The sequence below is a fragment of the Patiria miniata genome, unplaced genomic scaffold (genome assembly GCF_015706575.1).
Source record: "Patiria miniata isolate m_02_andy unplaced genomic scaffold, ASM1570657v1 HiC_scaffold_8, whole genome shotgun sequence".
Lineage (NCBI taxonomy): Eukaryota > Metazoa > Echinodermata > Asteroidea > Valvatida > Asterinidae > Patiria > Patiria miniata.
In genome coordinates, this window is record NW_024037075.1 from 3219799 (window position 1) to 3244563 (window position 24765).

A 24765-nucleotide genomic window follows, 5' to 3' on the forward strand; every position below is an offset into this window, starting at 1 on the left:
GGGTAAAAACATTGATGATACTTTCCTTTCGAAAAAAAGTCTTGGGTTGTCTCAAGTGGTTTTGCTTGTGTCTACGATAACTGATAAGACAAATGATAAATCCACAAGAAAATTAATCTAAATTATTTTTAATAGAATAAACACTTTCACTATTCAACAAATGAAACAAGAGCAACAGGCGCATAATTATTACACACACATTTTCTTTCATGTGTTCCTTCTAATCTTCTGGCAGAGATGAGGGTCTACAAGATGATATAGCATTCTGGACAAAGCTTCAGTCGATTCCGAATCCCAAGGAACCGGAAGCAGGGAGGAGGACCGACGGAAGGACTGATGACCTGCTTGCAGGGCAAGTCTTCACCAATTCTTGAGGTAAATTAAAAAAAAGATTCAGATTTTTTTTCTTTTTCAATTTTTGTCTTCGTCTTTGGGCAGTGGCACATCTATTTTTTTGGGGACATATCTACTCTACGTGCATTAATCCGACAGTTTATGGTTTGTGCTTCGATTGTGAAAAAAAAGTTGACTGAAAATAAGATCCTTTTTTTTTTTTTATCTTTGCAGATTCCTCTAGCTTCGTGTAAGCAGCAGCGACGGGGACAATATACATCACGGAGTAAGGATGATGAAAATGTGGTCTTGAATCACGCTAACAAAATAGAATAAGAAAGAAATCATTTATTCACAAAACTAAATTAAAATAATTACCTATATGCATTTCTGATACCGTTTTTTTTACAATTATTACAAGCATTTATAATACCATTTTTAACAAACATCGAAGCGTTGAACGTTTTGTTCTACACTTATACCCTGAGGTTAATACAGCTTGATGCAGGCATTGTTGAGTCCAATAATTATAAAGGATCGTATTATACAATATCCAAATTGCGTGTTTTTCATAATTACAGGTTGAGTCAAAAAGTAATTGACCAGGAATAATGATTTTTTTAAACAATCAAATTTGATACCAACCTCGTTCCCAGGATGTCGAGCACTACGCTCCCACCACTAAACGTTTGCATATTCAAATCGTTTGGATACGTATACAAATGAGGAATAGTCTGGAGCCTGCCTGTGCTTTACATCAGCGTTTGTTTTTGTATGTGGTATCTGGGGTAAAAACAAAATCAACTCGTCGCGGCGTGAGTTACGAAATCACAATTTTTTTTTTCAAAGTTAAAGTGTTTCAATCTTATCCAGCCAGATGCAGTATTACATTTCATATTAATCTGAGCATTTGGAAAGGAAAGGAGTATTTTTGAGACGGTGTGGACGTAATAATTACAATAAACGTGAAAACACGTAATACACGTTGGAAATAACAACACCAAGTATGCGATATAAATCCATTACCTGCTAATTGCGCTACCGAATCAGGATACAGGAAGCAAGTTCCCACCCCAGGGCTACTATTTGAAACGAGGTTGAAATCAAGTAAACCGTGTGGACGAGGTTGATTTGATACAGTGTAGCAATCTATCCTGAGTTACAATTGCGAACAGGTGAAATGAGAGGAATGGCAGTTAAGTTTACAGTAAGTACAAAAGAAAAGAGGAAGTCATTACAAATGGCTATATATACTATCTACATCGATTATGCCTATTCAAAAACTTAATAAACATTTACGTCTATAGCATCAAAGCTTTTTCATTTACATGCCACATACCAAATGCCTTAAATTTGCTCAGTTTTGCTGGGTGGCCGCGTATACTAGCAGCATGCATCACTACCGTGGGGTGGTTTTCCTTCTGCCACTTCGAGTCGAAAAATGTGGGCCCCCATGGAAACAGGTTCTCCTCCAGCATTTTGATATTCACATGTACGGGTTTATCAGCCTTCAGCAGTCCGTTCATGACTGATTGATCGGCAGTGTAAGATCCCTTTTTCTTGTTGCTATCCAGTACTCCAACCCACCCCCTCACAAATTGGATCGTCGCATTGGTCGGTTTCAGGTATATGAAACCAGCGCAGAAGTCCGTTTTCTTTATTATTCTGGTTGGGGTGTGGCCTCGGAGGCACATGTCAAAATCTCCCTGGAAGTGTGGAAAGGGATCCCGAAACCAATACGTGTCGGAGTCGGAAAACAGCACCTCCAGGCCCTGTTCCAATAAAGCCAACATGTACGACTGGCGCTTGTTCATAATCCCGTAGTACTGGCTGCGATGGCGACGGGGGTGTTCTATGACGTCCATTTCCCCCGAGTTGGTTAGTTGGACATGTACTGCAGGGTCGCTCTTGGCGTACTTGAGCAGCAGATCATAAGCCTTCCGATCCTCTGCGATGACTGTGGTGTTGATGCAGACTCCAACCCTTCTGACGCTCTCCAGCATGTTCAGAACGACATCCACAAAGGCGAGGTTTGCCGTGGTCAGCATCACCACGCCGGGTCTCTTCTTGATATCAGCAAGACTACAATTTGAAAGAGGTCCGCGAAATACCATTGGAACTACTTCATTAGTCTGGGAAACAGTGGGCCTTGCTGTAACAAATATCTCCCTGGTTTCATTCGGTTTCCGCTCACAGTGGCTCTGTGCACGCAGTCTCTCGACTGGTGTATGCACGCTAATAGGGCTTCGATAGGAATCTGGAAAAAGGTAAACGTGTAAACAAACGGTAAGGCAACAGAAGTACCTATTGTCGATTTCTTTTTTGTAAATGTGAAATCATTTGTTTTCCTTAGTTCAGAGTTTAGGTTTTGTCTGTCTGATGTCTGTCTGTCTGTCTGTCTGATGTCTGTCTGTCTGTCTGTCTGTCGTTCTGTCTGTCTGATATCTTGGTGTCACATTTTTTGTAAAAGGCCTAAAGAGGGAGGGTACATCAAATTTTTGAGCCACGTTTCTGAGAGACCCATAGCGGAGAAGTCAGAATGCCGAAGCTCACTTCGATTATAGGTCGCACTGGTGCTAAACACTCCATAAAATTGTTTCATCTGGCTTGCTGCCATTTAGAAGAAACCAAGAAATGTAGCTGATTTCCAACGATCAGTCAATGGGCTGATTGTTGGAAGTGAAGAGTGCTATGGACGAAATCGAGTTCCGTGATCAATAAAGATTGTGCATGGTTTAATTGAAAAATGTAGTCTACTGAGCTGAAACTTCAACAGGTGTACGTTAATTCTTGAACATTCTTCTTTGGATTTGAATGGTGCTATTATTGAAAACGAACAACATGTATGAAAAGCAAATGCCACAATAAAATGCTATCATCAATTACTTACTAATTATGAATAAGGTGAAGGCTGCAGACTGTAAGAAGAAGAGGACCTTGTACAAGTTTTCCACTGCCATCTTGTCCGAAGTATAACCTTCGGGAAACCATACAAAATATTAATGAATTAAGCATTCTGTACACTACAATTATACTGTACAGTGAACATGATATTCAGTGAACATATATTCAGTGAACATTATTATACACGTACGTAGCACATATGCATTGGCATGGCACACAATGAAAAGCAGTCATTCAAATTAATAGTGCCAATATTTTGTGGTCGACCATGGAGGACTTATATCCCTCCATGGTCGGCCAAACATATTCCAAACAGCAAAGTTTATCGTTGACTTATGCTTGGCCATTTCCCCTACCTTCAGAGATTCGTAGGTGAAGTACCCGGAAGCCAATATGTTTACAAAACAACTCCAACGATTATAGTTTGAAGCGATTTTGATGAGGAAGTACACACACTAACTCGAAGCTACGGAAGACGGATAGTGCCACTCAATGAGTGTGAATTTATTTTTTTGGTGTGTGTGAAAATATTTTTTTGTACAGCGGCCGCCACTTATTATGTGGCGGCCGCCAGATAATAAGTGGCGGCCGCCACATAAGTCGTCATAATAAGTGGCGGCCGCTGTACAAAAAAAAATATATTCACACTTTTTTATGTGGCGGCCGCCAGATAATAATAAGTGGCGGCCGCCACATAAAAAAGTGTGAATATATTTTTTTTGTACGTGTGAAAATATTTTTTGTACAGCGGCCACCACTTATTATGACGACTTATGTGGCGGCCGCCACTTATTATCTGGCGGCCGCCACATAATAAGTGGCGGCCGTTGTACAAAAAAAATATTTTCACACGCACCAAAAAAATATATTCACACACATTGAGTGGCACTATCCGTCTTCCGTACGAAGCAGTCATTGTACAGTCACTATACGCTGGCAATGATGTGTATTGTGTTCATATTTGCCAGACTCCGCTAAGGCCAATAAGCGCTATAGAATAGTGAGGAAAATGTCATATCACACAAAGGCCTTAACGCATGCACACGCACACATCTCCACACTCACCGTAGTTTGTATCCTTGTGCAAACATTCTTGTTCTCGTGTACTAAAGTTTTCGAGTTTGAAAATGTAGTTTCAAAATGCTCTTATTTTAACCAGAATTAATTTCCTTGGCTGAAATTTGGACTTAATATCCCTTTTCTAAAACTCTTCCATTTGCGACGGATCAACATATCTTGGAAATTCATAGTTTTTGAGTAAAATCCATATAATCTGTTTCGTGAAAACATTGTGGAGACGTATTCATCTAAATTGCCCTGTGGAGACGTATACAATCTTTTGTTCCCTATTGTACACACGTCTCCACAAGGATACACATTTCAGTAGGGGCCTACACATGCATCCCCACACAATAGCTATTATTCGCATCGTCTATTGATATTCAGATTTTTAGGGGACGGATGGTATATAAAAATTGGTTGAAAGTTCATGGCCGATGATATTTTGTTTGTGGGTTTATCGGGGGAAAGTCTATGTAATAAACCACGGCGATTGTGCCGTGGTCTATTACGCGTGAACAGACTCGTTGATTAAAGGTAGAGTCCATCATTTGCAGCCATCCGAAAAGTAACTGGCGTAATTATTGTTGAAAAACTAACTTGGTTGAAAGATAGTAAGGAGACTAAACTCCCTGTGAAATTATTCTTTCTGGGAAGTTGTCATTTTGAAGTAATCAACGAAAGAAGGCATTTCCAACGGTGATTCTTAAGAAGCACCGTAGGAAAATTTAAATTAGTAGTTCGTTTTGTTATTCAGCGCAGCGCGCACAAGTATTCGAACGACGCACACGCGCGCGCGGTTGTTATAATTCGTCGGATCAGTGCGCGACGTCGCGTATACATGTTTGTAGTTGCAATTCAAAACAATTCAAAACATGATTCAGCAACTTTTGATTTGAAATTGAGATCTTAGAATGCTGTTTTTCTCGGAATGTACAGCTGAAGCTTAGCTGAAACTTCATCAGGTTAGTTGCTCAGTATCCTTCATTAGATTTTGAACTCTTTTGTTGCTTCAAACGAACAAAATGCACAAATTACAAATGATGGACTCTACCTTTAATTAGCCAAGACCCCGCCTCTTGACCTCCTAGATTTTGACCAATCAGTGAGCGCTTTCTATATCAGGTCTTCTGTCTTTCACCCGTTGCGCGTCATAGACAATGGATTGAAAAAAATGTGGCAGCCTTGGACATTATTGTCAATTCGGACCATCGAAACACAAAATGTATTGACACCTTATCATGCAGGCATAATTTGCCCTCGAGTAGCGGCTGGTCAGCTGACTGCGTCAAGTCGCCCCTCACAGATATGCTCAAGAATTTGGTTCTTTATTTCTTTATCCCCACTGATAATTTTTTCCAACCTGCAAGTGCAAACAAAAAGTCCACCCAGCTAGCGGGTGGCCGCGCGCCGCACTAAGAGCAGCATCCTGCAAAATATCGCATACCCCGTCCGCCTTTAACAGCGCCCCCATTTGTCAGATTGTGTCTAGCTATTTAGTTCTAGTGTTTTCATTAACGCGCAGGCCAAACTTTGCGGTGAGTCTATATTTTTGTGTCAGAAATGTTATTCGAAATGATCATAATTTATCATGAGTCTCGGCTGTTGCCTATGCTACATGTATATTTTAAGGAAAGTAGGCCATTCATCGACGGTGTTAATTTCATCACGATCACGATGACCGATATTTACGATAACATAAAACTGCATGACATGCATGACACAGGACAGGCGTACGTGCCAGGGACAGGTCAACAAACATGAATCAGCAAATTTCAACTTGTTGAAATTCGCTGATGAATGCCTGAATCACGTTCGTTTGCCTGTATCATTATTGAGTGTATGACTGTATGTGTATTTGTTTTGTTGTTGAAACTGCAAGAATTCCATATATTATGACCATCAATCATCCCCTGCAATGACCTATCAACCATCAGAAAGCGAGAACATGCCTTAAAAAGTCAAGTTTAGCAGGGAAACTAAGTCTCACTATTACTAGCATGACTAGCGTTGGTGCACTTGGTGTCAAGTGACATCCAGGTATGTCCAGGGTGACAAGTGATGGCCAGACGTCTGGAATTTCTTTCTTATAAAGATTCCCATGTCTGCAGACATGGGAATCTTTATAAGAAAGAAATTCCATACCTGCTCAGTCACATCTTTTCAACATGTTTACAACAACTAACCTTGATTGAGATGATTATGGTAATCCTTACTTTTAGGACACCTCTGTTGTACGAGTTCTGTTCAAAACTGACTTTTGCAGATGACTGTCCAGTACCAAAGTGACTTTTGCAGGCTAAAGAAGTCTTTTTCTTCAGACAAACTCATGTTAGTTGTAATTTTGAAATCACTTTCAAAGAAAATGTGACTTTTCCTCATTCAATTTATTGTATGAAATGATATCCTCTGTTGTTAATTAAGAATGCTTTAAAGTTGCCAATTTAACCCTTCGTTTACAGATTTCAATCCTGCAGTTTGCAAAATCCGAGGAGGCCTACTTGACTTTTGTTTACGGCCCTCCCAAGTTATTGACACGATGCCGAACAACACCCAGTTCTGTCCCGGCAGCACCAGCCTGGTACCTGTATGGGTAGACAACGGCCTCAACCGCTGCTTTCTGGACACCGTCGTCACTTCCGTCCTCCTCTTCCTCATTCTTGTCCCCGGGGGCGTCCAGATCCTGCTGTTTCTGAGGCGGGCGGTGCTTGTTGAGCAGCGGTTCAGGGTGAGACCGCTGTGGTTCCGTCTGCAGGTGGCGCTGTCGGTGCTGATGGTGCTGCAGTACGGCACGAGACTGGCTGTGCTTGGAGTGTTGGGTACGTATTAGCGTGTGTGTTTTAACCGTGCCAGCAGAAAAATTCTGGGCTAACCCTTGTAAACACAGAATCCTTAATTAGGCGATTGTTCAGAAATAATTGAAACTAAATTTTTTTTTTGAATTTTTTTTTTTTTTTAATGAGATGTAAGGCCCCCCAAATAGTTCTGCTTCAGATTACATTGCATTTGAAAATAGGGTAGGTAGGTAGGGAATTGGGGGGGGGGAATTTATTTTTTGTACCATCACATGGAGGTGTCTGCGTGTAGTAAAGGGTGAAAACCCCTCATTACATTACCCCCCCCCCCCCCAAAAAAAAAAAAAAATTGGGTGTAAAAATAATTAAAAATGTTCCTACTGGCATTTAAGTTGGGAAATAATTTATTTTATGTTTCAACAGGCAATGAGGACGACAGAGTAGACCTGTACGGCTATATGGAGCTCAGTGCCTGCTTCTCTATGGCTTGCTATCTCATTTCCATCGTCATACTAACCATGGAGAGATCTCGCACGATGATGAGCCGCCGCCGACAGGGCCACGGATTCGTCCTCCTTCTTTTCTGGACGTTGGCCTTCGTCAACGAGAATCTGGCCTTCATCTCGTGGCTGAGCCCCCACTGGTGGTGGGGTTTTGACAGTGAAGTTCAGCAGGCCGAGCTAAGCCTGTGGATCGTGCGTTATTTCTGCACGCTGCTGCTGTTCGCTGTCGGGCTCAGGGCGCCGGGCTTACCACGGAAGAGCTACACCTTGCTGATCAATGAAGATGGCAATGAGGAACAAGAAGTCGTAAGTACATGTACTAGGTCCGGTTTTGTGACTTTGTTAACCGTGTAAGGTCACAATATTGGGAACCAAAAGTGGGACATTAGAGATTCGAACTAACAGAGATTTTCAAAAATGCGTCTTTAGACGCATCTTTGGAAATGGCCTTCTTTTAGTGTTTTCTTCAAAATGACAGCATGCCAGAAAGAAAAAATTCACAGGGAGTTTATTGCCATCTTTAAACCAGTAATTACTTTTCAACAGTAATTTTGTCAGATACTCTTTTGATTGCTGCCAATAATGCAATCTATACTTTTAAAAAGTTGATAGTAAAATTGACCAAGCTGGTCTGTTGTTGTGACAGCCCTTAATCGCTACAGATGACTCAACATCCCGGCAGAAGTCCACCTGGGCCGACGCGTGGACCAAGACCAAGATGGTCTTCCCGTACGTCTGGCCCAAAGGCCATTACCTACTGCAGCTACGCATCGTCCTGTGTATCTTTATTCTGGTTGCGGCACGTGTCGTTAACGTGTACGTGCCCGTCCTGCATGGAGAAATAGGTCAGTAAGATTATAAAATTGTTGTATGTTGCGATGTAGTCCACCCCCTTCCTCCAGTTGCCTTCCCAATGGCAATTTGGCATCCAGAGAAAAGCACAGTCCTATGAGTTACCATGATGACCGGATTGAACATAAAGTGTCTTTTTCATGTTTTTTTGGTTTATTTTCAACGAAAACCCGTTTTTCGCGATTGGCTGTTAAATGGAACGTCCCATGGAAAGCGAATAGCACCACCTATTGTCTGACATTGACCACATTCCGGTTTTGAACAGCGTCCCATGGTCAGATGTTGTCCTCCCCCCCCCCCCACACACACCCAAGTGTGTATTTGCCTGCAATCGGGGATCCCCTATTGTCCCTCTTTTGTTGGTACTTTTAAGAAAGACCTCCCATATGCTTTGTACATGAATCCGAATTGGGGACCTCTCGGGAATTGGGGACCCTATTGTCCTCTATTGTTCAACGTCCCCTACTGAATGCAGAAACAAACTCACACACACATCTTTGTAAACACTGGCAATCGTGGACCCCCTATTGTCCCTTATCCTCATTCCTTTGTTTGTACTCTAAACTTTTTAGCAACAGCTCTCATTGGTTTTGTACACGAACTTCAATTGTGGACTATCGGTCAATCGTGGACGTATTGTTTGTGCCCTAACCTTTTTGTCCTAGGTCCACGATTGCCGGTGTTTACATACTCCCCCCACACACGCAAAGGTTTTTCGGTATTCGGAACGGATGACGGATAAACACGCAGGGAGCGAGGCCGGAAATATCTGTCAGTGATCCGCTCGCAGCGAGCGAGGCCGGAAATATGAGTGTGCTGTCCGAGGGTGATTGCTTCAACTTGCCTGGCTTGAGGTTGAGTTAAAAGTAATCCTACGCCTCGTTCCGTTCTTGTCAAAATAATTCTGGCGTGAACTGGTTTACCTTGTATAAACACATTCTTTGAGACTAACTATTCTTTCTCTATTGTATTGAACAGTCGATGCCTTGACGCCCATCGCTAAGGGGGACAGAGTGCAATTCCCATGGCAACTGATTTCTATATATGTCTCCCTGAAGTTTTTGCAGGGGAGTGGCTCAGGTATGTTTAACCTCTGACGTTATCGCTTTCTCTGATTTTCTCTTGGCTATCCAAATTTCCCGAAGAATGTTCGTGTCGGTCGAGATCGTAAGTGGGTGCAGAATTCGCAAGCCTCATGGCCTTACTGAGGTCACCTCAAACTCCACTCTGAAGGATATTTTTGAGAGTTTAAAGGGGATCGAAGTGTCATCTGCAACACCAGCCGACATTTGAAGAAAAAAATAAGTAGGGGAAAAAAAAACACAAACTTTTGGGGCAAGCTCCATACCAGAAACAGGAGACTTTTTTTGGGGGGGGGGGGGGGCCCTAAGAGCCAATAAGGAAAATGGTAACGTGCTGCTTGTTGTCAGCGTACTGGACTCGAATTGAGTGCGCTAGATGAAGAAAAGTTTTCTGCATGGGGACAAAGCCATAGTCATATCTCTTTTGTGACTGTGTGTTGCTCAGAAAAACAAGGCATATTCTTGTAGGAATCCCAACTGCAGTACTTTTTTTTTTTACCGACCGTTGTACTTGTTTTTTGTTTTGGTTGCAGCTGGTATTGGTCTCTTGAGCAATGCCCGTGCCTTCATCTGGATCAAGGTATCTCAGTACACAACCAAGAGTATTATGGTGCGGCTCTTTGGGCATTTGCACAGGTAGGGCAACGAACTGACTGGAGTAACGTGCAGCCTGCTGTACTCATCATGGATATCTGTATGGATTTGGTTTATTCATGTCTACCCAAAGTGATTCCAAAACCGTTGCATTCTAACTCTCTGTTTCGCTCGTACCCCCCGCCCTGCAAACAGGGCGCTGGGATACGCTGATGAGCTTCACAGAATCTTGTGAAGGAAGTGGCCTATGACCTTTGTATAAAGCATCTGACTGCAGCTGTTCAAGACCGCAGTTAGACAATGTGCGCAAATGCTATCCGAAAACTTCCCATAGAAATGCGCACATTCCATACCGGATGTGATTTCTGTTTCATTGCGAACCATGTGGACAAAATTTTGGGTGTCGCATAATGCAATCCGACCGTTCGTGGTTCAAAACGGAGCCTGAGCAAGTGACGAGAATTGTAAATTTACAACACAGATAAGTTTACAGAATTTCCTACATTATTACGCTTTTCAACAAAAAAACAAATCTCTGAACTGGCATAAGAGAGTAATGAATCAGTCGTAACGGCCGTTCCAAACCTTGCAGAGTCATGACCATGATGAAGCGCAGGTCACAGGTCACGCAAAATCCAACCAATCAGAGCGTGAATTCATCAGAGTATCCCAGCGTCCTGTTTGCAGGGGGGGGGGGGGGGAGCGAAACTCTGTGTTTAACCTCCCGTGCGCTCGTTCTGGCTTGGAAATTCAACAAGGCCAGCAAGCCAACTCAAAAAGAAGAAATTTCTGAAGCTGCGATAATAGAGTTGCTGCGATAATAGGGAGTCAGAGTATGCTTGCTTTTGTCTGTTGGCTGAATTTGACTAGTCACAGTGCCTATTTAAAATTATCTGACTTTTATTGACCGTACGTGCAGCCTGTGTATGGAACAGTATGGAATTTTTGACTTGAGGGTTTGAATGCATACATATAAGGTCTGTAAAGTCATTACAAGTGGATCGCAAGACAATAACTAGTCCATGTCCCAAGTCAAAGTTGTTCAAATTAGCTGTGGTAATGGCATTCCCTTGTCATTATGTTCATCCCGTGTTACTTGACTTATGATCGGATTGATTGCAGCTTATATTTCGGTGTTTCTTTTTTGTGTGCAGCCTTTCCCTGAAGTGGCATCTGAACCGCAAGACCGGCGAGGTTCTTCGCATGATGGACCGCGGCACAACCAGTATCAACAGTTTGCTGAGGTCAGTGAAGTGTAGACACAGGGTTCCCAACAGTCCTAGAAATATCCTGGGAAACGTCCTGGAATTTAAAGATGCGCACTGCTTGAGGCTAAAAAGTCGTGACAGCTCGGGTCGCGACTCCGCCCTACATACGCCCTCCCCCCCTCCCCCTTGAGGGTTAAGAAGTGAACTTCTTTGTTGATGAGTCTATTACTCTAAACCCAATTCAGGCTTTTTAATTTTATGAAAACACTGAACATGTTTAGTTGCCCAAGCCGTCAGGTATAGAATCAGGGCTTTTGAGAGTGATACACACAAATCTAACAATTCATCACCGTTTTCATGGCATGTGGTTTCCCATTTCCATTTTTTTTCAATATTTTCTCTTCTTTTTTCCATATTTTTTGGTTTCAGTTACATCATCTTCCAGATAGTTCCCACCATCGCCGACATTGTCGTTGCCATTGTCTATTTTATCACCGCCTTCAACGCCTGGTTTGGTCTGATTGTCCTTGTTACCATGACGTTTTATATTGGTGAGTACTAACAAAGTCAAACAAAGACACATCTGTTTGTCTTAATGATTATTAAAATGATTTTCCATCATGTTTAAATTTAAAGTTGCATGCCTTTTTGGTCTCGCCTGGACGAGTTTGTTCAGAAAAGAGACTATGCAATCACTGTGTCTGTACTTGTGTATGTATGTAGTATGTATGTATGTACATGTGTGTGGTATTTTGGTTAACGTTTTCAAGCACTTACTCTCATTTCTCAACTTTGCCTTTGATTTCCATCAAACTCAGGCAATAGAAATATTGTTTAAAGGGAATGTAAAACATTTGCTTTTGCTTCAATTTTCAGAAACAAATGGATTTGGAGGATTAGTATGTTAAAGCAAATATTGTTAAAATGACTTGTTTCACGTTTTGGGGCTTGTAGATGCTGGAAAAACCAACAAAATCATTCACTTTCTTGTAGTCTGGTTCCCTGACCCCACTTAAGATTAAACGGAGAATTTATAGACTTTGGGGGAATTGTAAGTTCAGGTGTGTAATCAATTGCACATCTTCACAGGTGTGTAATCAATTGCAAATAGTTTTTGCAGTTTTTGTAGCAAAGAGTTTGCAAGCAGTTTTTGAAAAAAGCCAGTTTTCTCCAACGCTGGCTGGCCAACCAGCGTTAGAAAAATACAGTTTTTCTTGAAAGTGTTGGCACACCAGGAGCCACGATTTTACAGGATGCTTTTAGACTGTCATTCTCTAACAATCCAGTAAGGTATTTTGTGATAATTTGATCATTTCGTTTTGAGATGTTTGCAAATGTTGTATCTTCCCGTTAAGTATTGTGCACATAAACAAATGCTCACTAAGAGTATTCCAGCATAGGCTATGCAGTATATGCTTCGTTCCTTCAAGCACACCCTGTCATATTTTTGAAAATCAGTTTGTAACCTTTGTCCTTTTTCCTCGACAGCTGCCACTATCGCCGTCACGGAGTGGAGGACCAAATACCGACGGGAGATGAACCTGGGGGACAATAAGATGAAGCAGAAAGCTGTAGATTCCTTGCTGAACTTTGAGACGGTAATCTCAAATTTTAGTAGATAAATAAGCCAATACAAGTTTAGACCTGCAAACACTCATTTCGACCTCTGCCCAGTTCTGTCTCATTTTACCAGAACATCTCACATTTAATCCAAGTAAGCTTTTTGATATTATGGTAGGTTACGATTGGGATAAATCCAAACTATCCTAGATGTCGTTAAGACTCATTTTGTGAAATCCGGCAACGTGCACTTTGTGTAAATTTCAGGTCAAATACTACGGAAATGAGGATTTTGAGGTCAGCGTTTACGACGAATCCATCACGTCATACCAGCGTAGTGAATGGAAATCCATAGCTTCACTGGTCCTTCTGAACTCGGCACAGAACATCATCATCACGTCGGGCCTGTTAGTTGGATCGTTGCTGTGCGCTTACTACGTCAGTGAGACTAAACTCACGGTAAGTAAGGCTGTGCCACATAACCGAATATTTGAAAATAAGATTATCCACCGAGTATCCAAATAATATTTTTACAATTAAAATTATTTAAAAAATATGTGAGAAGTCTTGAGAAGATGAAAAAAAAAATCTGCATGTTATTTAAATCACATACGATTGCATATTTAAGATCTTTCAAACATGAATAGTCAATAATACTTGTTCTTAGTATTTGATAAGCTCATTGCCAATTTTCAGTAGGTCCCACAAATTCCATTTGGCGGTCAAATTTATTTCCCAATTGGTGCACGGATGCTGTTCCTGACCGTCATGTGCAATTCCCAACTTTGTGCTGTCCCCATATAGCGTCTTCAGTCCCCATAGTACCAAGGGACAACTCTCCCCACAACTACCAAACAAGTATGTGTGTACACGCATACACCTGTTGCATTTATAGTACAGCAGTGATTCAATCGAACCAAGTTCAAATAATCAAATACTAAATTATTCAAAATATGCACACCACCAACAGTAAATACATGCATACCGCTTTTTATTGCAAGAATTTCAAGTGGTCGTGTCAAGATCAGTTGTCGTAAGCGACTTGCAAAATGTTGCGAGTGAACCTTTTTCTGTCTCGATAATTTTTTGCAGGTTGGTGACTATGTCCTCTTTGCTTCGTACATCATACAGCTGTACGGTCCTCTCAACTACTTCGGAACGTATTACAGGTAATTAGACATTCAAATTAAAGCCCAAAGGATCAGCAATTTGCATTTTGAATATTATTTGTGATTGATACACTGTATGTCCCCAAACAAGTGTTCGTCTAACGGTTTAACTATTTTTGAAACTACAAACCATAAAGTCGATTTTGAATTTTTTTTTCATTGTGCAGATACTCCTTATCCTTGGCCTAAACCCCTATGAGTTTCATCTAATTTCAGTCACGCATTACTACACATTGGTCAATTGATCTCAACAACATTTTTGGACACTGTGTGACCAAGTTCCTTGCCTTAATGAAGTTCAGTGCTAATGTAGCTGTGTTTTACCCTGCATGTTGTGAAAAAAGGCTGATGTGGTTTGGGATTGGAATCATTCGCCCTTGAGCATTAAACTGAGGTCTTGCCATGATCTGTTAGCCAGGCAAATGATTCCAATCCCAACCATTGCCAACTTTGGAAAATGATACAAAAATTTTACTTTCTTGAAAATGACAGCACAACGGGTGCCATGATTTCACAGGATGCTTGAGACTATTATTCACTTACAGTCAAGTATTAGGTTTTTCATAATAATTTGATAGTTTTGATGTTTGTAAATGTTGAATACTTCCTTTAAGAAGGGAGTCCCAGATTTAGAAAAAAAATAAATTCTAGATGTAACAGGCCCAGGGAAGGAAAAACAGAAGGGGATCCCTAAATTTAGAAGCCTTTTTTCCATTTTGTAATTTAATCTCTTCAGGATGATTCAGCAAGCATTCATTGACATGGAAAACATGATCGACCTTTTGAAAGAAAAGCAAGATGTAAGTACTTTCCTGTATTCAAGTATGGAAAAGTTTGAAATAGACCTGTCTGCACTGGCAGGGTTTGCTGAGTTGAATTTAGTCATTACTTGAAATTTCCAATAGCAGTGACAGAATTGTAACTGACACATTGCCAACCCAACAGATCTAGAGCCAAATTTATAACTCAAAGGGAGGGTCCCCCTGCTATGTGGATAGTTAAAAAAAAAAATATGTTAAGACTGAAAGCGTTTATGAGCTGTCCAATGAGACATTAAACAAAAAAATTCAGCCCACGCTGTAAGTTATAATTTTTTCAACTTTTTGAATTGGGAGCTGGTCACTTCTAAGTCAGCTCAGACTTGACACAAGTCACATTTAAGTTGATATTGACAACACAGATTGCAATCATAACCCAGCCTTGAATTCCATCATCAACGTCGTGCCCATAGTGCAACAAATGGGCTAGTTCTGAAACCCCCTCGACCCCCATGACCCACGTCTGCCTCGACCCACAACCCCCGACCCCCTCGACCCACAGCCCCCCTGACCCACAACCCCCTGACCCACAACCCCCCTCAACATACGTTCAAGCCCGTAAAAACACAGTCCCCCAACCATATCAACCCATGGAATGAGTAATTTGCACTATAAACCCCTATACTCAAAATCTTCCAAATCGAAAATGAAGCAGGTGCGCGATTCACTACGAGTATGACTGTATGAACTACAATTCCGCAGTGCCCGTGCCACATTGCTCCGATCCTGAATCAGATCGTATTCCAAATCAGAACCTGTATTTACAGCCCTATTTCGAATACGGGCCAATTTCGAATGGAATTTGGAATAATACGAGGTTTAAAGTGCTACAGTGAAGAGCAAAACGCAATATTGAATTATGCCCTTATTTTTTTTTTTTTACTGTGATTGCTTCCTTTTCGTAAATGTATTGCTGTAGGTTGCAGATTTCCCTGATGCTAAGGATCTCCAAGTCAAAAAGGGAGTGGTGGAGTTTGACAACGTCAGTTTCGCCTACAATGTAGAGTGAGTTACCTGTGGGCTATTCCATAAAATCCAACTCTTTGCGTATGTCCGACTAAATGATGTAGAAGGTCGTTATTAGGTGGTGGTACCTTAGTTTGGTCTTTAATTATATTCTATACTTATTAGATGTCACATACTAGTAGAATGCCATGGTGCAGTGGTTACAGTATTTGACTTGTGCACAATGGTGCGTGGGTTCCAACCCTGTCAGGAACATGGTGTTTGTGCCCTTGGGCAAGATACTTCACTACAATTGCCTCTCTCCACCCAGGAATTTGAATGGTTACCTAGGGTAGAGGATTGAATGTGAGCTGAGATCCACTGCCGTGTGGTCTCGTGGCTTGATGAACAATTGAAAGGGCACATTTTCAGTGAAGTGCAATTCCGAATAATCAAATTCCAAATTTTTCGAAAACGGATAGCCCTCCCGGCCTAAAGCTTGGGCAATTTCAGATGCAAATCCAATTGATTTGATTCCAAACCACAAATTGAAATCGTGACTGTTGTAGTAGCCAACTTCAGATCTGAAAAAAAAAATTATTTGATAACTTTAACTTGGGTTTTCATTCTTCACCCACAGAAAGCCCATTCTCAAGGGAGTCTCTTTCGCTGTGCAGTCTGGCCAAACCGTCGCACTCGTAAGTATACCCCCCAAAATTGTTTTTGACTAAATCGACCCCCAAAAATGACTCTTTTCTCAATTGGACAAACTCCTTCCATCAACAATTCTTTCATCAGGATGAACGAAACCTACACCCTTGCTTTTTATGTTTGTTTGTCAAATGGAACATGTGACCTCAAATGAAAACCACCGACAAGTTATCTAGTTTGGTCATAGTTTACAAATATTGATTGCTTTTCGTGACCCGAGCTGTTATGTCTTTTTAGCCTCGAGCCTTGCTTTAAAACCAAAAACATAAAAATCAAACAAATTTCTGGTGCTATGAGCCATGAAAACTGAATTTTCCCATATACGTCGTGTACACAGAGCTGAATTACCATTGGTACATATGAATAATTAATTGGCCATAATTCCAAAACCTTTTGATTGATAGTCATGAAATTTCCTGGGTATGTTCATGATGAATTGTTTTATGCATGTACCGAGTTTCAAAATGTTTCGTCACTCAATGGCCGAGATCTTAATGGGGGCGGGGGGCGGAATCCCCCCCCCCCCACTCTGTTTGCCAATGGACTTAAACTAAATTTCAGATCATGTAAATAAGGCATGGCATATTTTATGGAGTGAGTTGCATCAGCTTTGTTCAAGAGGGTTTTTTTTTTGTTAATTGGGTTCCAGACATTGTCGGCAGTAGTAAATTATTTTTTTCTTCCTTGGGCGGGGAGCCCAAAATTGGGTCGGTCGGAAATAAGAACCGAAGAAATGAAAAGGGACACCCTTATGTCTTGACCTCGTTACAGGTGGGGCCCTCGGGTGCTGGCAAGAGCACCATCATCCGTCTCTTGTTCCGTTTCTATGACATCCAAGACGGCCAGATCAGGATTGACGGCCAGGACATCAAAAAGGTAGGAAGAAAAACTAACATTACCAACCCATATTACTGAAACCACTAACATTTGCTGGATAGCTCATTTATAAGATGGCCAGATCAGGATTGATGGACAGGACATCAAAGATGTAAGGAGAAAAAACAACATTACCAACCCATATTACTGAAACCACTAACATTTGCTGGATAGCTCATTTATTTGGTTAGAGTGATTCAGGTTGACAATGTCATGCATGTAAATTTCTTTATTTTATTTTGTGTTGTGATATGCCATCCTTTCGTCCTCTTAATGGACCAACCCGAATTTTTGTCATAAGCGCATTACTTACATGTAATGAATGGACAATTTAATGAATGGACAATTTTTGATAAGTATTATTTTTGAAGAGAAATTTATTGCACATCATCTCTTTTATGGTCTGGTTCCTGCAAACTAGGTTAGCCAGCATTCCCTGCGGAAAGTCGTCGGAGTTGTGCCACAGGACACAGTGCTCTTCAACAACGACATCAGGTGAGAACTAGCCGGAAAAAAAGAGAATCTATGATCTAGAATTCACTAAGATTACGTTTGTTCCAAATAGTTATATTTATTAGGCACCTAATTTCACAAAGCACTGCGACTGCAACGTTTTGTCACGAGTTGCTATGTGTTACCGTTCGAACGGTAACACAACTCGCGACGTGTCGTACGATCCATTTTACAAAAATTCTGATGCTCTGAACGCATTGCAAGTGTCATTTGCGACGTGTCTATTTGTCGTCACAAAATAAGATGTGTCTTTTCTATGCCAGTTTTATGCCATAATTTAATAAATGAGACCATGATACCGAGACTCATTGTGTGTGAAGTTGTGAATGGAAAGTGCATCGAAATAAGTATGAAGTAACCTTGACTATTACAGTTGAAATTTCAAATTAGTTTAACTGTCCACTGTGAGCTTGTTTTTCTTCAAAATGCATTGTATGACCTCCATTTTTTTTTTACGTTTTAAAAGTTTTTGAGAGAAGATCCGAAGACTGCTTGCTGAATATCAGAAGACTACTTACTGTGCCTGGAATAAATACAGAAAACAGTTACCGTATTGGGCTGTAAATACACCAACGACGCATCGCACTTTTCACATGTTTTGTGAAATGAATTGCAGGGCGCGTTGCAGCTGCCATGCATCGAAGGCATGCAGTGCTCGTTACCACACTTTTTACAAGAATACAGCACCAGACTAATATACTTCTAAAAATGTTATAACATATCAGAAACTTGGGAAGAACTCTAGCTCCAGATGTGATAAGCCCTCCGACTTTAAGAAAATCCAGGTTTCCTGAAATCACATAAATCAACATTTGCCTCATGTGCACTTAACTCACATCAGCTGGCTTCAGTGATCTATGGGACTGGCTGCATACTGACACTGTCACGACATTTATTTTTGGTTTTCCACTTAGGTACAACATCAGCTATGGCAAAATAGGCAGCAGCGAGGAAGAGGTCAGCACTGCAGCAGAGGCAGCCGACATCCACACCAGGATCCTCTCCTTCCCCGACAGTAAGTAGGAATCCAATATTTCTAACCCGCCTGCCCCAGATGCATGCCTAATATCTGGGCCGGCTGGGTGCTATGTATCAACCCAGTCCTGACCCCACTCTGCCAATATTTGTAAATAAACTGGAGTGGAGGGCAATATTGCCCCAGTGTCGGCTTGTCTTCAAATTTGGCACTTGTCACTTGGCACTGTCGAGAGTTGTCGGAATGTCGTTTATAATCAGAATGTTCTATTGAACAGCCGAAAATTTATGTCTCCTAAGGGCCAACCATACACTGTATGGATGAGCCTGTGGCACATACCATGCACGGGATTCTGAGCCAGAATTCAGCTCTGCACTGAAATATCTGCAGTAGTACGTGATTTTTTTAACACTGGTTTTAAAGGTACAGTCCATCATTTGCAGCTATACAAACAGTAAGTTACAAAATTATAGCTGAAAAGCATACTTGGTTTAAAGATAGTAATGGGACTTAACTCCCTGTGAAATCATTCTTTCTGGCAAGCTGTTATTTTCAAGAAAACAATGAAACAAGGCCATTTCCAACGATGCGTCTAAAGACACATCTTTGGAAATTTCATTAGTAGTTCGTTTTTAATTCGGCGAAGCGCGCACAAGCGTTGACCGACGCACACACGTGCGTGGTTGCCATAATTCGTCGGTTCAGTGTGCAACATCACGTGGCTGCAATCGGCTCAGTGAGAACGTTTCCCAGACGCTGATTTCGTGGGCAATTCCAAACATTACTCAGCAACTTTTGATTTGAAATCGAGATCCTAGAATATTGTTTTCTTTATTTGAAGTCTAAACATAAATATTTTTTTGAGCTCTTTGCGACTTTAGAAAGCTATAATTCCAGGTTGACTTTGTTACTATTTATGATTGACAGAAAAGCAGTAAATCTCAAAGTAAGACTCCGTCCAAAAACGGGTGCGTTTTGTCAATGGCTATGGTCATCACTTGAGGATCGTGATGGCCCTCGTTTGAGCGTTCGATTAGCCCGGCTGTCGTGGCTAACCCATCTGCCTTTACCCGAGTCTATCCGCGTGAGATATAGTGTTTTTTTTTATGGCTTCATTATATTTGTTAACCAGAATACAAGACAGTGGTCGGAGAGAGAGGGCTGAAATTGAGCGGAGGTGAGAAGCAGCGGGTGGCCATCGCTAGGACCATCTTGAAAGCTCCTGAGTTTGTGCTCCTAGATGAGGTATGTAGACAGGACCTGGGCCCAATCTTATAAAGCAATTGCCCTCAGGTAAAACCTAACCCACCCCACTGCCTGGGTAAACTTGGCTACGGTCAAAACTTCCATTGATTTCTCCCTCTTATTTCTACCCAATTTTTGATACCCCTTTAATGTGTCTCAATTGAAGAAATAAACCACACAATGTCACACCATCGAATAATTCAATGTGTTGTTCTTACGCACATTTTTTATTCACAAGCCAATCTATAGGAGAGGCGTCTCTGAATGGGATAGAGCCATCATTTCTCTTATCTGAAGACAGAGACCAATTAGCCGAGATTTGGAAACTGCTTAATACAGTCAAGTACATTTACATGAGTACTTTGCCTTGAGTACGAGTACATTGCCATGAAAACCATGAGTGCTTTCTGTGAGTACGCGCACATTATCAATGGGTCCCAGCTGCTTAAAAAGGGTTAAACTCTTGGGGTGCACCGATTGTTCAAGGGGGGCACGTGATGTATTGTTTTTGTACAAGTCAAGATTTTAAGTGGGGGGGGGGGGGGGGGGCACCCAGGTGGGCAGGGACCTCTGCTGAGGTTGGGAGGGGGGGGAGTGTGGACTTGCTTTTCGGGCCCCAATTTGACTAGTTGTTCATGGGTGTTTTTATTGGAAATGATTGATTTCAGTTTTCTATTTCTATTGTGTCCTTTGTTTCACAGGCGACGTCGGCTCTTGACACAAAAACCGAACGGAACATCCAATCCTCGCTTGCAAATGTCTGCGCTAATAGGACAACCATTGTGGTAGCCCATCGCCTGTCCACGGTCATCGGTGCAGACCAGATACTGGTTCTGCAAGAGGGCCACATCATTGAACGAGGAAGGTAGGTTACTCTTTATTGTGGAAAAAGAAATACCTACACCAAATTTGGTAGCTTTATATAAAAAGCCACAAAAATAAAAATTAGGGAGGTAGTGAAAGCGAAAATCTGCCTTTGCTAGTTATGAGTACCTGAAAGGGACCGTGAAATGAATTTTTCTCAGGAACATATTTTGTGCATCATTCTAATCCTCTTAAATGCATCAAAACTATTTTGTAATACCATTTTGATTAATTTTTGCGTCACGGAAACCAAGTTTTGGGGATACTTAACAGTCCTAAATTCTGTATCTCCGTATCTCCATATCTCTGTAGGACCGTATGTTTAAGTTTAGGTTAAGTTTTTGAAAAACATTTACAACTTCTACATGCTTCCGTGGATTTTGCTGAAACTTGGATGCAGTGACCCTTGGGTGGGAAGACACAATTTTTCATCGGATTACTGAGGTCAAAGGTCATGTAGGGGTCGTTAGAGGTCATTCTTTGTCATTCGTCGTTTAAAAATGCACACAATTTGACTTAGTTTAAGAACAGACAACATGCGCTCTTCTTTAAAAATTTACCATGCTTTTCAAGAAGACACTGTTCAGTTTCGGGGTTTTCTTTTCAAATTGTGAACCCAAAAGTTTGCTCATTGAAAACATCTGTGGAAAAAGTTTTCTCACTGGCTTACTGCCATGTACTGACACAACAACGAATCACCAAAGAACAAAAAATTTATGACAGCAAAATATGCAAAACTCTGGCAACTTTTGGTGCTGAAATAGCTGTAACATTGAGGTTTCTGCCTGAAACGACATCACACATTTGCTCAAGAATATGGAAATTCACATTAGCGTAAAAACCAAAAACGCACAAACATACCCTTGAAAATGCCAACATGGAAATTGAAAATAAGGTTAATTGAAAATTTAAACACAAATGGGACACAAAGGTGCATTTCCAAGGATTGTATTAAAAAATTACATTGCGTGGCCCTTTAATGAATTTTTGTATTGTATTTTATTTTGCATGACATTTCCTCTTGGAAAAAGTCACAAAATGTATGTCGTTCAGGAAATGCTGTTTTTGAAGACGGCTTTGACAAAAGTATGGTTACTTAAGGGTCAAGTTACTTTACTTCAATTAAGTTACTTTAGGGTTTAGTATTTTATTTGTCTTGGGCCAAATGCTTTAGTCTTTTCCTGGAGGTACGTTTTCATCTCATTGACTGTCGTGTGTATTTCTGTAGACATGAGGACCTCCTGCAGCTGAACGGCGTGTATGCCGACATGTGGCTGCAGCAGCAGCAAGCCGAGGAAGAAGACGAGAACAAAAGCGGGGACGAAGACGACTCCACGGGGTCGGGACCGGAAAAGCTTGACTGAGACATCCGTAGGTGAGATATAGAACCACAGTACCCGGGCACTGGTCAAATAGCAAAGGCCATGTCTGGAAAGTGTCTTCAGGAACCAATTAGGAATTAAATGTACGGTCGATCGAGATTCACATGCACATATCGAAAATTGATTATGAGTTTTAAAAGGGACATGACTATGTCCTGTAATACGCCCAATTGGGCTACGAAATGCGTTTTGAACAAAATGATGTCAATCGGAAAGCACGTTTAAAAGTAAGATATAAACATCCACACTATCCTTTAAAAACTGTTTTTTGTGTGTGTTATTCTTGTGTTATTCGTGCGAGAACAAATTTCGGGGTCCACTTTTGCAACCCCAAAAAATCGGGCTGTTCATGCTAGTTGTGATTCCAGCCGTAAAGTGCTCGCCTTCTGTGGACGTATAGGAAACCACATTTGTGCATTGGTGCTGTGTGTAATTTATGTGACACACACAACATGTATCGTGCATTGAATGAAAATGGCAGGAAAAACGTATGCATAGTCTGTTGTGTCCGATGTAAACAAGCGGGTTTTTTGTTGTCTTTTGTCGGGAATAGTAAGAAATTATGTTATTTTCCTTTCAGTTTCAACTACACCTTTTAAATAATGTTAGTAAACAATCCAATACATGACATTTTTGGGATATCGGGCCGTAATGCCCCTTTAACAAAATACTAAGAACGTCATGTGTGTATCGATGTAGCTTTTGGAGGTAGCTGACTATAGTTGATATTTTAAAGATTTTAAAGATGTAAACCTACGCAGTTAAAATAAAATCGCTCACAATTTTTCGAATATTTGAATGAGAAAAATCCTGTTCAGGTATTCAGTGGATGACCGAACATTTGAATATTCGGTATATTTTGACCAGCCCTATCAGGTACAAATCTTTTAGAGACTAACTCAAGAAAAATATGGTTTATGCCCCCCCCCCCCCCCCTTAAAATTTTCCGTTTTAAATTTGTTCCAAATTTTTCGGGTAGCCCCCCCCCCTCCATTGAAATCTTTCTCGCTTAGTTACTGGTCGACTCATAATCGTTTACAAAACTGTATTAGCTCCTCCATGGTGCCATGGAACATGTGGAATAAGAATGGTCCGTAGGAAGGTGGTTCCTTAAACTTGTTGCCCTACAAATGCGGGTGGCGGAATGAAAGATTAATAGGCCAAAATGGGCCTTCCACGGTCCACCAGTATTGCTACATAATGTGTATGTCATGCAGGGAGGAAGTAGAGAAGCCATATATATTGGAACAAAATGTTATAGATGTCTTATTTAGAAATAGCCAACTTCGGTTGTTTATGCTAGAAAATGTTTAGTCTGGGATAGGCTCGAATGCGGAGATGATGACCTCATTTTTCTTTTGTACATAAATGTGTTACTGCCGAAAAGACACATCATTTGTGATACTTTGACGGAAGATGTTGGACTTATATGCACCCAGCTTTGAATTATGTGGAATTTTGATAGCAGGAAATGGGCCTTTGATGCCGAATTCTGCGGTTTGGATGAAATAATGGATCGAATGAAGAATAGTGGAATTGAGGAATTAAGAATAATGGAATTACGTCCGCTCCAGCCAGACGGAATTGTGGGGTGATAGCATTGTGTTCCCATTATCCCTATTTCTAAAGATTCTCTTCTGGGGTGATGTTTTTCTATTGTGAAAATAGTGGGGTGATGTGTCCTGAAAGGAACATCACCCCACAAGGGGGGTATGGTCAGAACGTCCCCACAAGACTTTAAAATTGTGATTTTTGTAAATACCAATTTAAAAGAATTGAAAATCATGTGTTACTGAATGGTACCGCATGTTACTTTTCTAGCGTATGTTAATGGAGGGGCGTTTAGACTAATGGTTAAAAATTCAAATGATTATGATGCTATAATCATGGACAGGTTGAGGTTTGGCGTGTATGGTATTGGAGATACAATGTAACAAAAAATGATAAGACAAGTTTTTGCACCGTAAAGACCGTCTAACGTTTCAGTAGCTTACACCTTAGCGGTGCATTATGTGGGCTCAGTACGAGTATGGATGTAAATTTCATTTGAAAAAATCTTGTCAAAATTTTTGTTGAATAAAAATGACACGAAAGATTTTGGGTTGGTTTTCTTCTTGATGCATTTCATATTTAGTAACATTTTTCGTCCATGGAGACGAATATACTGGCATGAGGTTTTTCCAACTTTAGTCTGACGGGACCTTTTGAATCTGAGGAAAAGACATTATCTGTACCGAAAGAAATGCATCTTATAGGGCCCGTGCAATGTATTTTTTATTTAATGCAATCCTTGAAAATGCACCTTTGTGTCCCATTTCACCTTATTTTCAATTTTCGTTTTTTGCCATTTTCAAGGGTAATTTGACGCCTTTTTTT

At 41.0% G+C, this 24765-nt stretch overlaps 2 protein-coding genes across 4 annotated transcripts; one reads left to right on the forward strand and one right to left on the reverse strand.

The window, feature by feature from the left end:
• Positions 1 to 271: 271 nt before the first annotated feature.
• Positions 272 to 24487, forward strand: LOC119719340 (ATP-binding cassette sub-family B member 6, mitochondrial-like). Of its 3 annotated transcripts, XM_038188756.1 has the most exons (21): positions 272 to 375; positions 568 to 619; positions 6774 to 7115; positions 7515 to 7900; positions 8241 to 8439; positions 9425 to 9526; positions 10062 to 10164; positions 11277 to 11366; positions 11760 to 11881; positions 12819 to 12928; positions 13158 to 13349; positions 13983 to 14059; positions 14796 to 14859; positions 15797 to 15882; positions 16463 to 16520; positions 17305 to 17409; positions 17831 to 17904; positions 18837 to 18937; positions 20031 to 20143; positions 20845 to 21008; positions 22236 to 24487. In XM_038188756.1, the coding sequence occupies exons 1-21, from the start codon at positions 337 to 339 to the stop codon at positions 22369 to 22371; spliced, it is 2715 nt and encodes a 904-aa protein (XP_038044684.1). In that variant the 5' UTR covers positions 272 to 336; the 3' UTR covers positions 22372 to 24487. The 3 variants fall into 3 exon arrangements, with proteins under 3 accessions (XP_038044684.1, XP_038044686.1, XP_038044685.1); XM_038188758.1 differs by lacking the exons at positions 272 to 375; positions 568 to 619 and adding an exon at positions 5777 to 5834 and having other exon boundaries at positions 22236 to 22371; XM_038188757.1 differs by lacking the exons at positions 272 to 375; positions 568 to 619 and adding an exon at positions 5787 to 5834 and having other exon boundaries at positions 6759 to 7115; positions 22236 to 22371.
• Positions 1337 to 3698, reverse strand: LOC119719341 (UDP-galactose:fucoside alpha-3-galactosyltransferase-like). The gene is made up of 3 exons (XM_038188759.1): positions 3594 to 3698; positions 3224 to 3310; positions 1337 to 2590 (listed from the first exon to the last, which is right to left on the reverse strand). Exons 2-3 carry the CDS (start codon positions 3291 to 3293, stop codon positions 1635 to 1637), a joined length of 1026 nt encoding a protein of 341 aa, XP_038044687.1. The 5' UTR covers positions 3294 to 3310; positions 3594 to 3698; the 3' UTR covers positions 1337 to 1634.
• Positions 24488 to 24765: the final 278 nt, after the last annotated feature.

Excerpts from the sequence above, each read along its gene's own strand:
- LOC119719341 (XM_038188759.1), bottom strand. The coding sequence starts at position 3,293 with ATGGCAGTGGAAAACTTGTACAAGGTCCTCTTCTTCTTACAGTCTGCA. Across the intron at positions 2,591-3,223 it reads CTTCACCTTATTCATAATTA|ATTCCTATCGAAGCCCTATT; the intron begins GTAAGTAATTGA and ends ACCTTTTTCCAG.
- LOC119719340 (XM_038188756.1), top strand. The coding sequence starts at position 337 with ATGACCTGCTTGCAGGGCAAGTCTTCACCAATTCTTGAG. Across the intron at positions 8,440-9,424 it reads CGTCCTGCATGGAGAAATAG|TCGATGCCTTGACGCCCATC; the intron begins GTCAGTAAGATT and ends TGTATTGAACAG. Across the intron at positions 11,367-11,759 it reads AGTATCAACAGTTTGCTGAG|TTACATCATCTTCCAGATAG; the intron begins GTCAGTGAAGTG and ends TTTTGGTTTCAG.